The sequence below is a fragment of the Dermacentor albipictus genome, chromosome 8 (genome assembly GCF_038994185.2).
Source record: "Dermacentor albipictus isolate Rhodes 1998 colony chromosome 8, USDA_Dalb.pri_finalv2, whole genome shotgun sequence".
Lineage (NCBI taxonomy): Eukaryota > Metazoa > Arthropoda > Arachnida > Ixodida > Ixodidae > Dermacentor > Dermacentor albipictus.
In genome coordinates this window covers 113562893-113579836 of record NC_091828.1, presented here as the reverse complement: position 1 = coordinate 113579836, position 16944 = coordinate 113562893, and the positions used below count along the sequence as shown (strand labels likewise).

The following is a 16944-nucleotide window of genomic DNA, read 5'->3' as shown; positions in this document are numbered from 1 at the left end:
AATCAATCAATCAATCAATCAATCGATCGATCGATCAATCAATCAATTACTCATTCAATGAACCAATCAAGCAATCAATCAATCAATCGATCGATCAATCAATCAACCCATCAATCAATCAACCAATCAAGCAATCAATCGATCAATCGATCGATCAATCAACCAATCAATCAACCAACCAATCAAGCAATCAATCGATCAATTGATCGATCGATCAGTCAATCAATCAATCAATTACTCATTCAATGAACCAATCAAGCTAGAAAGCAATCAGTCAGTCAGTCAACCAGTCAATCAATCAATCAATCGATCGATAAATTCGACAGTGAGTCGAGGTGCCAGGCGGCCAAGATCTGAAGTGAGCAGCTTCATGAGTAAGTGAAGCAGGAAAACCAGTCAGTCATACAGAATGGCACACCCAGCCAGCCGGTGATCCACCCACCCAGCCAGTCAATCTACAACAACACTTACTCTACAGGATTAAATGGCTGGGTACAGTGTGTTAGATGCAGTGAGAAACTTGCCGGAAGAGAAAAAAGGGAGGAAGGAGCTGCATGAAAGTAAGGAAAGTCGAACGTATTTGGAGTGGATGCAATGCCCTCCATCCCAAGAACGAAAGTGGAAATGGGGAAGCTATAGAAGCTCCCGGTTATAAAGCAGCCCAGGAGTAAAGTTAATGGGCGTAAAGCGCAGATAAGATAACCAGAAGCCTAAATATCTGCAGACAACCGCTCGCCGATGGCTCAGCTGTCACGAGTGATATAGTACGCTCATTTGTCTGTTCTTCGCGCTTGTCTTCTTGCGTCTTTATTCAATAATCTGCCACCTGCACCCGTCGGGCTGAATTTCGAGGCAATCCTACTATTCTGAACGCGAAAGGAGACAAGACTTTGCCTATACCTTCATGATCGCTGCAAATTTAGTTCAGTTTTCAGTTTTATTTCCTTAAGGGCCCCCATTTCAGTGGGTGTCACATAACGGGTGGGATTACATTTCAAATGAGAAAAACAAACAGCAAAGTATTATTGAACACTGCAGATGATCAGTTACGCGTTTTTGGAAATCAGATGATGAAGCGATGGAGACGATATTTCATACGGCAGGCAGTTCCAGTCTGTCACTGCTCTAAAATAATAACGAAGCAGAAAACGTAGTAGTGTGCCATGGCGGGCGGGCAACTTGAAGTGGATGACTGGTGCGGTACCATATGCGTGCTGCGGCTGTTATATACGGTGCTTGATTGAGATAAGGGTAAAAAAAAGCGTAAGAAGGAAGGTTGGGAGGCTAGCAATGCGGAGACGATAGGACAGGACCATAAATGCAAATTGTTGCATCTATAACGCAATGTTTTGTTGGAACTTACGCATTTACATCTTCACAGAGGCCGCTTCAAGCTACAGGGTCGAAGTTTAAACAGATCTGTGCACTAACACAACTCCCGTGCAGGCGAGGGGGGCGGAGCAGGAGGGGCTTGAGGCCCCTCGGTCCTCGACAACGGTGTCAGGGAGGGCCCGCTTCCCTTTTCACAACCTTCAGCTTCCGTTGTTTTTAGGCAGCACGGACGCAATATCTACACCAACTTGTAATTTTGTACCTTTATGCTTGTACTTTTGCAGTTGTATTCGTGTGTCTGCGCCAATGTTGCATTTTTGTCTTTGTCGCAGAAAATCCGGCGTCGGCGTCTTGCGTCGGCGTTGTACGTCGCTTCGGCAAAAAAGAATTTCGATCCAAATTCCGAACCACGCTTACTTCTCTACCACCAAAGTTGCTCATACCTTGTCTTTCATTCTTTACAAAGTTATTGCTCGGAATTTTGAGAACGGCACCCCAAGAACAAATGCAATGGGAAAAAAAAAAAACGCCGACATGCATATCCTTTATGTTAGCTCTTCTCGAACTGAAGTATTAAAAGTGCGAAACAATAACACAAGATACACCCACGCAAGAGGCCGCGTTTCTACCAGAAAGCTCGCTTTCGTGCATAGCGTTTGCAGCCAGCGTTTCCCGATAAACCTTACGGTTACGTAAGCCGCAGTTGCTGGGAAGCATGAAAAGCAATAAGGGGTCTTTGAACGCTATTGCGTTCCACTCTTAAAGGCAAAGCTTAATCGTCCTCCAATTTTTTTTTTCTTCTCAGTCTACTTATTGAGCTGCGGAATTTCGCTCGCATAATGCATCTTGCCCGTGCTGCTCGATTCTCAGGCAATGCATATCAGTGGGTGCCAGTGGCAACTCAAGAAGCTTTAGCTCGGGTGCTCCGATCTAAATACATGTAAAAAGAGAATTCGTTTTTCTTGGCGACCACTGCACCAAATTTAACGAGGTTTGTTGCATTTAAAAGAAGAAAAAAAACAAGTTAAGTTTGCGAATTTCGGATTTTTGATGTAGGTCGTCAATGTTTTATTAAAAATTAGCAAAAGCAGATGATTCAGCAAACGAAACCATCAAGTTTACAACTCTGTAACTCAGCAATGAGAAATGATATCACGATTCTGTGAATTGCCTATAATAGTCCATCTAAAGCGGACGAAATTGACATGTTACACATGAATCTGCAAAAAATGTTTAATATGAAAATACAGCTTTTGCAGAACCCTTGTACGCAACGCAACAAATTCGCGTAAGACATAAAATGGCATATTGAATTTGTCCGCTTTCAATGATCTAATGGGTGCCGTTTACAGAACCGCGATATCTGTTCTTGATACATCGAAATTATTTTTTTAACTGCGTGCTTCTATTTCTTTTTTCACTTATACGAATTCTTGAAAATCTTTTAAACAAGATTAAGACCATAAATCGAAATACCGCTTCCAGCAGTCACTAGAATTTCACTTTCTCCTTCAAATGCAGCGAATTTCATTAAATCGGTCAATGGGTTATCTCAGAAAACGTTTTTGAGTTTTGCATGTATTTGAATAAACCACGTCGGAGTCGGGCCCGAGCTAAAGCTTCCTCCTGAAGAGGTCACCAGCAGTAGCAGCGGCGCAGCAACTTCAAACAGCGGCAATATGTACAGTATAAAAGGAAAGAAAAAAAAACAACGCAACGCTGAGAGTACACACTTTGATAACGAAGCGATATCAGGATGGCCGGGCAACGCGACGACCAACTGGAGAGCGTACTAGGATAAATGCGCTCGCGGAAAATACGAATTATTGAAAAAAAAACGAAACCAGTTATACTTGTGAATTACTTTCAAGTTACAACACAAATCATCCTGTCCAGCACTGCACAAATGAAATGTGCCCGCTGCCAAAAAGAAAGTGTTCGATTTTCGAAGTTCGGGTCGAAGAGCTTGCTTCGGTACTTCTCCGATAAACTTTCGTTGGGCGAAAATAAGCGTGAAATATGTGGAAGCCGGCTTTTACGTATGCCGAAAAATCAAGGTCATAACGCAATTGTTGCTTTTACGAATTGATTATAACAGGACTGTAAGGGTAAGCTTTCGTGGATACCAAAGCGGCTAATGCATTTCCAATTACGTCCGCGTAGACGTCACAGGGTATGACGAAAAAAACAAAGGATTTCTTCGAAGCTCTCGAACGTAGAGTGCTTCTGCCATCTTGTTGCCGCTTTCTCCTCCTTAACGATTCTCACCGACCAATGTTCAAGTGACCGACAAGTAATTCGCCGAAGGAGTACAGGCAACTGCGAGAGAGTAATTATGTCACAGCACTAATTACTGATTCGCAAAGTTAAATGCACCTTACCGAGTCGCCTAGTCGCGAAAGTAAATAAATTGGGCAACTTGGTGGGGGGAGGAACTCAAACCATGGGTAGGTGTTGCTGCAAGAAAGTAATTATGTGGGAGTATTACTGGCTCACAAAAGTATTTGCCAGTTACAAAATTATCCACATAAGTCGAGTAGGGTATTTGTGTTAAGCACGAGCCTCATTTATGTATGCATTAATTAATTCATTAATTATGGGGTTTTACTTGCCAAAACCACTTCCTGATTATGAGGCACGCCGTAGTCGAGGACTCCGGAAATTTCGACCACCTGGGGTTCTTTAACGTGCACCTAAATCTAAGCACACGGGTGTTTTCGCATTTCGCCCCCATCGAAATGCGGCCGCCGTGGCCGCGGGATTCAATCCCGCGACCTCGTGCTCAGCAGCCCAACACCATAGCCACTGAGCAACCACGGCGGGTTTATGTATGTATGTATGTATGTATGTATGTATGTATGTATGTATGTATGTATGTATGTATGTATGTATGTATGTATGTATGTATGTATGTATGTATGTATGTATGTATGTATGTATGTATGTATGTATGTATGTATGTATGTATGTATGTATGTATGTATGTATGTATGTATGTATGTATGTATGTATGTATGTATGTATGTATGTATGTATGTGTGTGTGTGTGTGTTTGTGTATGTATGTATGTATGTATGTATGTATGTATGTATGTATGTATGTATGTATGTATGTATGTATGTATGTATGTATGTATGTATGTATGTATGTATGTATGTATGTATGTGCGTACGTGTTTCAATGTATGCATCTGCGTTCAAGAGCCGCTTAGCGTACACACGTTCCCGCCATCTAACTGTAAACAGCGCTGATCCTCGTTTGGCACTATCGACCCGCTCGTCTCCAAGGCTGATCCCTTGGTCTCCGCTCCCTCTTTTTTTTTTCCTCGGCGTTCTCTTTTCGCTCACTTTTCCTTTTTCTTCGAGGCTAGGGAGCAAACAGCTGGAGTTTAACTTTCGATAGCTTAGGTCACGTGATCTGCGCACCCCCCCCCCCAGATCTTGTTATACGTGTTCCTATTGTTCTTGTCGGTTTTTTTTTTCACCAAGTTTGCCCGACAACTGCTGGCGATATTGCTTCTCCGAAGGAGCAGCCACAAGTCGGGACGGCAAAGTCTGGACCGAAGCGGTTACCGCGTTTCTCTTTACAAAAGCCACAGGCATTCCACTGCGACGAAAAAAGAATCATGCTTTCTGCTTGCGGACAACTGATCCACTTGATAAGGGACTATATTATTTTTCGCTTATTGAGTCGGCTTTTGAATAAAGGAGACGAGAAGTTCGTACCAAGGGCAATGTGCTCAGAACTGAAAGTATGTCTTGGTAACTACTGCCAGCATGCTTTCCGTACCGGACACGTTGCCCTTCGCATGAACTTCTTGTGCGAAGCAGAATTCAGGCGTGGAACATAGACTTCTGGTATGAACTAGGCGGGAAGTTTGAGTGAAGTTTGCCTAATGCAAAGCGTCCAAAACTGCAAAAACGCTACAGCGAGTGATTGTACACACTTTTATCTTTGGGTATATTGCCCTTCGCGTTAACTTTTTGGTATGAACCAGATTATCGGTATGAAACGGAAATTCTGGTATTAACCAACACGGGAAGTCTGCTCGAACTTTGCCTAACGCAAAGCGCCAAAGCTTGAAATGTTGCATTGAATACTTCGCCGTACTTTCAGTTCTAGACATTTAGATCTAGCTTTGTGTGAATTTCTCGGTATGCTGCAGAACTTCTGGTATGAAGCAGAGAAGTAAATTCGTCTGCTTGAAGCTTAATTAATGCGACGTGTCAAAAATGGAAAGCACGCCGATAGTACTCAATGCGACATACTCCAAGATACTCTGGCAATGGTAAAACTTGCCGTCTGCTTTTTCAAAAGCGGTTTCTATGAATATTGCGTCAAACTTTCAATCATGGGCAAATCATGGGCACTTTGCCATGGCAAGAACTCATCGTGGAAGCCGAGCGGTATATGTACTTTTTTTTCTTGAAATTTGTAAGGCTGTTTCATCTTGTCAGTTTTGATGTTTCAATATACGGAAATTTCAACTCCAAGTAATCATAATTGCAAATTGCTAGCAGTTTGCAACACTTTTGGAGTCTCTTGATTTTGAAAGCACAATCTTTCGCATCACGAAGGGAACGATTAGCCCATTTTAGCATAAACGAAAGCAACTGCTGCGTATTTGGAAGCCGTTGCATTAAAAACATTTATATTACCATGGTTTGATCGCCGGCAGATTATGCAGGCTGTGTCTATTATTCCTATGCCGTCCCATGTTGTATACATCACCAAGCGAATGCCTTGCCTTTCGAAATTAGGGCACGCACTCAGTACACTACCAAGCTTCGTATGAAGCATAAAATCAAGCCGATGCTGTCATCACAAAGGCTGCATTTCAGACACCGCAGCATAGTTTGTCTCAATATTCTGTATTTGCACAGAGTTTTTGTCGCAATAGGCATATGTTATAATCTCCATCATTAACAACGCCGCATGAGATTCGAACACAACACTTACCCAGGTGGAAGCTAATTGGTTAATTACATGTCTCGTCGCGGTGTTCTGACCGCGCGAGAAGGGGAGCGGTCAACTAAAGCCGCAACAAAAAAACAACATAGTTCGATGCCGAAAACCGCTCTCATTCTGTCATTCTCTCGTCTGTAACTTCGTGTTGCGCAAAAAGGGGGCGCGCGCGGCTTTCGGAAGCAGGTGCTCAATTAAAGTTTGCCATCAATCACCGCACAAAGCCGTTCACAAAAGCCCCCACAGGCCGCACACAGACACAGATATGAAGAATTGAAACCGAAACCTTTGCCCACCTGCCCGTGTCATGGCGGCTTCGTGCGGGAGCTGAACGCCAGATGTTTCGTCTGCTCCCCGGCGCCGGGCTGGACGTCGTCTGCTAAGGCAGCTCGGGCGCCTGGCGAGCCCGCCCGGATTCCTTCATCTGCTTCTGTTCTTACTGTATCCTTTTCTCCCTCATCGGCGCTCTTATGCTGCGTTCATCCACTCCTTTTCTTGTTTTTTTTTCTATGCCTTGTTTGCGCTTCGACCTGCGTCGTCTGCTACTGTGTTTTTGCATCGCCTGTTCTCTTTAGTGCTTTCTCTCCGGCTTTGGCAAGCTTCATCTGGCTTCTGTTTTCTCTAGCCTGTGTTCTCCTTTTTTTCCCTTCATTTTCGCATCGCTACGGCTTGTTCCGTCTTCTTCTGTCTATTTCGTCTTTTTCTTTCTTAATATGGCTTCGGCTGGCTTCGCCAGCCCCTAACGCCTGCTTTTCTTTCTTTTTTTTTCCGCTCAGCCCTTTTTTCGTTATCTTAGCTTTGACTCTTTCTTTCTTTTTTCATACTGCTTCCACCACCACCTCCACTACCTTCGTCACGAGGGGTGTGGTTCGGCGCTGACGTCGATCGGGACGCCATCTATAAAAGGGAGTCTTTGCCCCTCTTGACCCCGTTTGCGCTTTGATAAATTAAAACGACGTCGGGGTGGAGTTATGCGTCCGACAAATTGCCGCGACTCACGAGCATGCGTTCGGTTACGGCTGCGACGCGGAGAATGGCGCGGCTTTACATTTGTAGTTGCTGTAATGCGCCGCTGAAAAGGAAAAAAATAATAATTTGCCTCTGTCGTTAGGAAGCAGCAAGTTTTAATTTGTCCAAGAAGATTGCAATTTTGCATTGTTGGATCCGTTGGGTAATGAGATTCGGTACTGTTGTAGGAGGTGGTAACGCGCTCCTTAAAATATCTTATACTGTACTTGAACTTTTGAATATATTATTCAGCGCAGTTTAATTGTTACCCAGGGCCCAGCTTAGACATGGTCATACATGATAAACACTTCTATAAGGCAATCGCTCACCTAATTTTCAGAAACTGGTGTCCAGGCAATAACGTTCCAAAGAGATGGACTGTGGCTAAGGATACCTTGCAAAGATATACTGTAATCATCATCATCATCAGCCTATTTTATGTCCACTGCAGGATGAAGGCTGCTCCCTGCAATCTCCGATCACCCCTGTCCTGCGCCAACCGATTCCAACTAGCGCCTGCAAACTTCCTAATTTCACCACCCCAACTAATTTTCTGCCGCCGTTGACTGCACTTTTCTTCCCTTGGCACCCATTCTGTAACTCTTATGGTACACCGGAGATCTACTTTACGCATTACATGGCCTACCCAGCTCCATTTTTCTCCCTTAATGTCAATTATAATATATATGGGCTATACCCGCTTGCTCTTTAATCCACACCGCTCGCTTCCTGTCTCTTAACATTACGCCTAACACTTTTCATTCGATCGCCCTTTGCCTGGTCCTTAACCTGTTCTCGAGCAGCTCTGTTAGTCCCCAAGTTTCTGCCCCATATGTTATCACCAGTAGACTAAGATCACTGTGTCGCAAATTACTGAAACTTCAAGTTTTTGCACTTTTAGCTCCGTCGCAAGAGCAATTGCACGAATTTTGTCAGCAGCAGCTGTTTAACTATTCAAACCGGGAAAAGTGACGACACATTTCTTTGCTCTTTTTCAGAGTTAACAATACGAAAGGTTATCGTGCAGATTGTCTGTGTACTTCAATTTTTCTCTGATGAAGCCTTCTGTAATCTTGATATATGAAGTGTTTTTAAAATTACCTACCATCACCTATATATACATGTAACTAGGCTCTCAAATTTAAATTATGTTGACGCTGTATCAACCATTCTGCTCTCCGTATTTCAATTGTATCCGTACGCTCGTAATCCGAACTAGTCCAGTAGTTGTCAAGAGGTGCTTCTTTGCGTCCCTTTAGGCACTTAACACACTTCAGCGCCTCTTTACGTGGTCGTGACCTATTAGAAAAACTGTAATGATGCCGTCCTTTTTTTTTTCACGCCTTTCTTTTTTGTCCCCGCTCTTCCTTCCGTCTTTACTTCCCCTTTCCCTTCCCCTAGTGCAGGGTAGCAAACCGGAGGCTTTACCTCTGGTTAACCTCCCTGCCTTTCTCTCACTTTCATCTCTCTCTCCCTCAGGCTTGTTTAACGGTACCCGCTCTGCTATATTTGACACTGATGACTTCGAATGTATTGTTGAACACTAAGCTGTTCTTTGTCACAATAGATACAACTACTGCTTCTAAGATCATGGGATTGAACATTAATTGTATGGTTGTCTTTGAAACTTGAGTATGCACCATACCTCAGACCCCTGTTAATCAATAATATGTGACGGGGATGTTTGGAGTACAGAAAGACTGTATTTACAATATATGTACAAGACGAGTCAGAGTAGTTAAGACGGCTGACCACCAACAACACGCAGCAGCCAGCGTCTCCGATCTTCTTTCTCCGTCTTCTTTCATCCTTCCGTAACAAAATCATGCTGTGGGAGTTCACCTAGAATGCACGTTCTATCATACGAGGAGTCGTACGAGGAGTCTTCGTAAACACTTTGACTCAATCGATAATTTCCTGGCATCGCTAACTAGTTCGTTTTCGCTAATTGCCATTACTAAAACTTGGTTATCTGACGACAAAAATTTATATTGCTTCCCTAACTATAAATCGGAATACTGCAATAGATTAAAGAGCTGTCACGGTCTATATTTGTTTCTCCTAATATTGCGTATCGAAGAAGACATGACCTATCCTTAACCATTACTAATTGCGAATCTGTTTGGATTGAATTCAGTAACTGCTTTCTTGCTCAGGACAACTAGGATTTCATATTTGGCTGCATTTACCGTTCTCCTTTATCATCAGTTAATGATTTCTGTACTAATCTTGATCATATCTTATACACTATATCACTAGAAAGTAATGTTGTTATAATGGGTGATATAAATATTAATTTACTAGATGAAACATCACCCATATGTATTCACTATACTAGTTTGTTCCATAGCTACGGATATGATTGTTTAATTGACGTTCCCACACGGGAAGTTTCTAACGGCACTGGTACACTTATTGATCATGCTCTTTCTAATCTCCTTCATTCACCAGAGGCAAGAGTTTTGCACATCGACATTACTGATCATTATCCTCTGCTCTTACGCTTCAACTCCAACGTACGACCTTGGCCACTTTCACATACTAAAGATGTTCTGGACAAAGTTGGCTTCATAACTGCTGTTGCTAACACAAATTGGTCTGAAATTAAATCACTAAACGACCCACAGAAAGCATTTTGCACATTTTTTTCACGTATTATATCATACCTACGGCAGTTCATCTCCAAAAAGAAATGTAAAAAAACTGTAGCATTTTCTCACAATCCATGGATCTCGCAGCAGTTATTAACCGCTTTGCGTAAACGGGATAACTTATATAGGAAAACCAAAAAGCAACCGTTTAAAACATGAATTTACGTGCCCGATATTAAAACTTCTGTAACACTCTTAACTGTAAATTAAAATCAGCTAGGCGATTGTATTTCGAGCAAAAAATTTTACAGGCGGCTAATAACAGTAAAAAAAATGGGAGACTGTCAACTCTTTCTTAAACAGGAACACACGACTAAACCAAGTATCTAGAATTTTAAATGATGGAGTCGAGCTAAATTCCCCTGCAGATATGGCTGAGGCTTTTAGTAGTTTTTTCTTTCCTAACACTTTACCTTCCCCTACACAGACCATCAGCATGAACCGTCTACCTCATTCATTCTTTTTATTTCCTACAACGCCGGAAGAAATAACTGCAGTTATAAATAATCTAAAAGTGACAAGCGCTGGAATTGATGAGGTCCACCCTGCTAACATTAAATTAATTGTGCACTTAATTTCAGATATACTTTCATTCATTGTTAATTTATTTTTCAAGACTGGTTTATTTCCTTCTGAACTTAAGCGTGGCAAAATCATTCCAGTTTTTAAGAAAGGCGATAGCTCATTATTAAATAATTACAGACCTATTTGCATTCTACCATTCTTTGGGAAAGTTATTGAGAAACTAATTGAAATACGGCTAACGAAATCTCTTCTCTTCGAATCTTATCTCTTCATGCCAGTTTGGTTTTCGCCACGGATATTCCACAGAGATGGCACTTATTCATCTTACTGATCAACTAAAAAAATTAATCGACGAAGGATTTCTTGCCGCTTCAGTTTTTATCGATCTAACGCAAGCATTTGATAGCATAAATCATAATATCCTTTTTTCGAAGCTCGAAGCTGTTGGCATTTGTGGGCCTGCCCTCTCACTACTAAAAAGCTACTTATATAACAGAGTTCAAGTTGTTTCCATTTCCAACGCTTATTCTAGACAGCGAATTACTAACGTTGGTGTGCCCCAGGGATCTATCCTGGGGCCACTTCTATTCTTGGTTTATATAAATGATTTACCCAACTGTCTCTCTTCCCCAAAATGCATTCTGTACGCAGATGACACCGCTATATTCACATTTCATAAAGATATCTCATCTCTCGTTAATAAGTTAAATGCTGACTTAGAAAATATCCTAAGGTGGTGTAATGTTAACATGTTATCTATTAATGCAACTAAGACTAAATTTGTTGTATTCTCTTCTCATCAGCGAAACATACCATCCATTCCAACTATCACTTTCGGCTCTCACCGCCTTCCTCCAAGTTCGTGTTCATCTTTTCTTGGTATTCTACTTGATTGTAATTTGAAATATCACAATCATATTGCTCACATGGAAAATAGCTTATGGTACACGCATCTTAATTAAAACACGCCCTTACTTCTCACGTGCCACATTACTCTCGCTTTACCACTCTTTTGTCCACTCTCACATTACTTATGGCATAATGTGTTGGGGTAACACCTATAATACTCACACTGCATCTCTCCAGACAGTTCAGAACCGAGCCATGAGAATAATCACTTACAGCCCACGCTTTTCTAATGCCACTTCCCTGCTACACGAGAATAACATTCTTACCATATCTGGGCTCGCTAAATACAACCTAAGTGTTTTTTTCTACAGATTTATGAATAATGAGCTACCATCGATCCCGTTTTCGCCTTCTAACCTGATGATTCATAGTACCACCAGATTTGCGTTGAATAACAATTTTCTTTTACCAAGAATCAGTACTAACTATGGTAAACAGACTGTAGAATTCTCTTCCATATCAATATGGAACACGCTTCCTTTCACAATAAAAAACACAAGATCTTTATCACATTTTAAAACAGAACTAAAAATGAATTTTTTATTCACAGATTAACGACAAGGATTACTGTAGTCGGTCATTGTTCGCTTTTTTCTTCTCTTTTTTTCTTTTGTTGTTGTAAATAAACTGCTGGTATTTTGTTCGCGCACAATTTTGCTGCTACCATGAGATATGCTAAACCTTGTTATTTTTTGTAATCAATCATGTATTTTGTTCTGTAACTGTTCTTTTCTTGTTGCTTGTAAACTTCCTTATTATATGCTGTTGTTGCCTTTAGATGTTAACTACAATAACTGTTCTTGTACAGGAGGTCCCGATAGAGTCTTTGACTATGGGACCTCCTTCTGCATACTGAGTACTTGTAATTGTGACCCAACTTCTGATAATAAATTTTTGATTCTGATTCCGTATACATTAGCGCCAGAGTTACCTTTAGCAATTGTTGCATGAGAATATGCATTGGGTGGATTCTTAACTTCCAGTTTGCTACGCCAGGTGTCAGCACATGCCGTACTCGTTTGCCTTGCCTCCTCATAGAGGGCGCGGGAGTTAGGAGGCACGGGCATCGAAATAATGTATGGGAGGGTAGACCTATGCAACTCTGCTGGAACTCGATTGATCAGTAACGAAGCATTTCAACAAACGCATTGAAAGCATGATTACAAAGACGGCGTCGAATAATACAACACACGAAGAGGGGGAACACGAGACAGCACGTAGGCGCACAAACAAATGCCATAGAGAAAGAAATTTCTGCAAATGTGTTAACACAGAGCGTCGCGAGCTGAGCGTGAATATCGCGTCGACTTCTTTGCAGGTCGCACTGCCATCCCACTTCACAGACGCTAACGCATCACACAAGTGCTGGGCCGCGTTCTTGTTACACCAACATGCTCCCTTTCTTTAGAAGCGATTCAAGTTTGAAACTTTTAAACAAAACTGTGGTCGGCACACGTAAATGTTTACCTAAAATTTAAAATCACAACTCAACGACAGGTATATAAACAGAAAAACGCGTTTGATCACACTGCAAAACGTTCCTCTCGGCGCGCGCTGCCGCTCGCCTCTTCACGTCGCTCAATTCGCATGCGCCGCCATGCGGCCGTGCTGGTGTATTCCGAGACGAGATTGTCGAACAAGAACTGTGCATTTTCTAAGTAAGTTATAGCTAGGATTTGCAATTTTTTTAGATTTTCAGATAACAGAAATACGTGCACGCAACAAATACGCGCACTTACTGCATCCTAATGACTTCACAAAAAAACTAATTATGAAATTTACTTGGTAGAAAAAACAAAAACCGGTAAAAAGTTGAGGGCTTTTATCTTAGTCCATCACTTCCTCGCCACTCCGTGACCTATCCCATTTCAACGTTCTCCATTTCTTGTCAATGAAACACTAGGTATCATATCTAGAAGGATTTGAAAGTTTCATCTAAACAGTAACTACCAGCACGATTTCAAGCGGTTCTACCGACGCCCCTGCGTGTTCCACGTCGGGGACGTCCACCTCTCACGCCATGGCGCCTACAGCGTCATGGACTCCCTCGAAGGCCCACGTCTTCGATGTTGTTGTCCCTACGGGGAATGGTCCCGAGACCGTCGTCGACGCGACGGCCTCAATAGTTGGCCTCTCTGAGGTCTACTGCGTTCAGCACATGGGAGGCCTCAACTTCCAAGTCACCGTCAAGAGCATGGCTTCCATGACTCTAATCGTCGATGCTGGCTGCCTCATCATCGGTGGCGAGCGTTGTCCCGTCGTTCCCGTTGGCCCGCAGGTAACCAACGTAACCTGCCTCTTTTTGCCGTCCTTCGTTCCGAACGAAGTCCTCGTCCAGGCACTATCACCATACGGCAAGGTTCTGTCTGTCAGCGCTGGTCTCATGAGCGGACGACGTGGCGTGCTCACGGGCACACGCTTCGTGCGTATGGAAATGAGCACCACAACACCTGTCCCCAATTATCTGCGAGTCTCTGGTCATCGTGTGACGTTTGACTACCGCGGCTTGCAACGCGTGTGTCGTCGGTGCGGTTCCAGCGACCACTACCGTGCACAGTGCACCGCAGCGTTCTGTGGCCGTTGTGGCGTCCATGGCCACGAAAGCGACGGGTGTGACCGTCCTTGTCGGCGTTGCGGGGATAGTCACCCTACGGTCGCGTGCCCTGTGCGGCGTTCATACTCAGACGCTGCTACTGGAGCTTTTCCCCCCTTACCGCCGGCGTCAACTGCGGTTGCGACTGCGCGTGACGCCACAACCAAAGAAATTGCACTGACACCGCATGAACTAGCGTCAAGAAATGAAAAAGAAGAGGCATGCAGCTCGAGAAGTCACAGCGCGCCATGTTCGCCGGCCTCCTCTACTGAAAAAGAAGACCGTGACGTGGCGGATCGCAACACGCCATGTTCGCTGGCCTTTCAAGCAGGGGACACGCGTGCTGTAGCCGAAAGCGCCTCCACTTCGGCTGTTACCATCACTCCTCCTGATCCCAGCAAAGTTTTGAACGCGGATATAGCGTCTGGCCCTGCGATCGCCGCAGTCGATGTACCCACGAAGTCTGCTGCGGCTTCATCAGTCTCAGTTGCATCTCCTACAGCGGCGCAGCCATTGCATCTGGGTGGGCCCCCGGCTGCCGAGGTTGTCGGTGACGATGAAACCAATCCCGCCGTCCTACCGCTACCGACATCATCCTCATCAGAAAACAGCTTCAGCCTCGGAGTTGATAGCAGCGTTGGACTCTCGCCGAGCCTGGATGAACTCGACATAGAAATGGCGGCCCCACGAGACGTAAAGCGCGCTCATGCGTCAGCCTCTGGCTCGGACGGCGGCCCCGATCGCCGTGCCGAGTTACAGCGGCCCAAAAAACCTCGGCCTTCTTCGAGAGGGTCGAAGAAGTGACGCGTGGACTGCTTAACCCCTGGACTTGTTCCCGGGGCGCCGACTTGAACAACACGACCAGGTCAGTTTGGTGATACATTTAATTAATTATGGCTGACACCCTGAAAATTATTTCATTAAATGCACAAGGGTTCCGAAGTCCTGTAAAACAAGCCGAAATTATTAGCGTGGCCCGCGCAAAACAGTGTGACATACTGTGTTTACAAGAAACAAATTTTTTCACCATTGGACATGTCCTCACTTTCAAACGCACTTTTAACCTAGACTGTTTCTTCTCCTTCGCTACATCACGATCTAGCGGAGTTGGTATTATTATTTTCAACAGAGCTCTCTTGCGAGATCATCATGTCTTTTATGATGGGACTGGGCGAATATTGGCATTTGATTGTGTACTATCTTCATTTAGGTTACGGGTTTTGTGCATATATGGACCCGCGCAGGCCATTAAGTCCAATGACTTTTTCCGTGACCTGGACGTGTATTTCCTTGACGGTCGTCACGTGGTGCTCGTTGGGGATTTTAACTGCGTCTTAGACACGCGAGCAGATGTGCAGGGCCCGGGCTGGGGTCGCCCTGATTGGAACGCACGGGAGTTCCGTCGCCTCGTCCAGCATTTTTCGTTGCTAGATACATATCAACTTTTTCATGGTTCTTTCTTTGCCTGGACCTGGCGACGCGGTGCGTCGTCAAGCAGGTTAGACCGTGCCTATGTGCCAAGCAGTTTAGCTCAGTATGTCACCCAGTCTGATGTGATAACGTTACCTTCATCCCCTGTTTATATTTCCGATCACAAACCAGTAATACTTGAAATTCGCTTCCCTGCTTCCTCATCAGTAAAACCCTGGCGTCTGGACATGCGCGTTCTACATGACGCACGCTCGCGCTCTTGTTTGTCACGAGTTTTGGGCGCCTCTGTATCTAGATCTGACCGAGAGTCATGGGATGCGCTTAAGGTGCAGTGGCGTCTACACTGTTCAGTTGAAGGACGTGCACTCAGACGACGTATGTCAGAGGAACTGGCGGATACTGCCACGAAGCTCCGCATCGCCCTTCGGGTCAATCAACTGACTCCCTTGATGCGGTCCTGGCAGCGTGAGCTACAGAGGCGTTTCCAACGCCTCATCGCGGCGTCGTCTTTGTCAGCTGCTGCTTGGCGATGCAGACGTAATCCGTGTGCACACCCCGAAGTTCTGCGCTTTTCAAGAAACTCGCTTTTTAGACAGCCGAATGCATTCGGTTCTGCGGCCCCAAGAGCACTTCCTGTTACACCACCTCCCACACGTGATTATTCGCTTTTTGTAACGCATTTTGAAAACATGGCGCGTACGACCATGCAAATAGATTCTGGCTCTCAAGGACTTCATACTTTGCTTAGTGGGCTGCCTCAGGTTCCACCTGAGGTAGCTAACCGTCTTTGTGCACGACCATCAGCCGAGGAAGTGAAGGCAGCATTATCTTCAATGAAGCGTGGCTCGGCCCCAGGGCCGGACAGGTTACCCGTGGAGTTTTATCTAACGTTCTGGGAAGACATTGGTGCCACTTTCGTATCGGTTATCAGCCAATGCTTTGAGAACTTCGGGACGGTCGTATTGTGCTGATACCTAAGCACGATCCGTCATCAGTTCGTCCAGAGGAATGGAGGCCAATCACGCTTCTCAACGTTGACTACAAAACCTTCACAGCTGTTCTCACCCGGCGCTTGAGAAGCCTGATGCCTTCCCTAATAGGACACCATCAGGCATGCTCAGTCCCTGGCAGAGAGATACACAGTCTTTCGTTCGTTACTCGTGACATAATGACATACACGCTGACCAGGTCGGCACGTGGTCTCTTAGTTTCACTGGATCAAGAAAAGGCATTCGATCGCCTTGAACATAACTACATTTTTAATGTACTGACCTCGTTCGGCTTCTCGTCAAATTTTGTTCAACTTATTAGGAATACCTATTAAAATATCCGAAGTACATTGTTCCTTGATGGTCGAGAAAGTGCACCGTTTCCCGTTACTCGTGGCGTTCGACAAGGGTGCCCTCTATCCCCAGTACTTTTTGTGCTCAGTCTTGAACCGTTTCTGCGCTCAATAGTGAGAGACCCTTACGTATGTGGTCTCCCACTGCCTGGTAGCGGTGTTGTAAAGGTGACAGCCTTCGCCGATGA

At 44.3% G+C, this 16944-nt stretch overlaps 2 protein-coding genes across 5 annotated transcripts in view; one reads left to right on the top strand and one right to left on the bottom strand.

The window, feature by feature from the left end:
* Window positions 1–16944, top strand: part of LOC135920146 (uncharacterized) — a 232764-nt gene that overhangs the window by 62336 nt on the left and 153484 nt on the right. The gene's annotated exons all lie outside the window — the stretch shown is intronic.
* Window positions 1–16944, bottom strand: part of LOC135920147 (uncharacterized) — a 144013-nt gene that overhangs the window by 44107 nt on the left and 82962 nt on the right. For 2 of the 3 annotated variants that reach the window (XR_011508081.1, XM_065454280.2), the window contains exon 1: window positions 6594–6736. The exons of the other annotated variant lie outside the window; for it this stretch is intronic. Coding sequence is in view for 1 of the 2 variants with exons in the window: in XM_065454280.2 (XP_065310352.1) it covers window positions 6594–6606 (13 nt within the window). In the remaining variant the exon portion in view is untranslated. Of the gene's footprint in view, window positions 1–6593; window positions 6737–16944 lie in introns of those variants that run through there. 3 annotated transcript variants of the gene reach the window in all.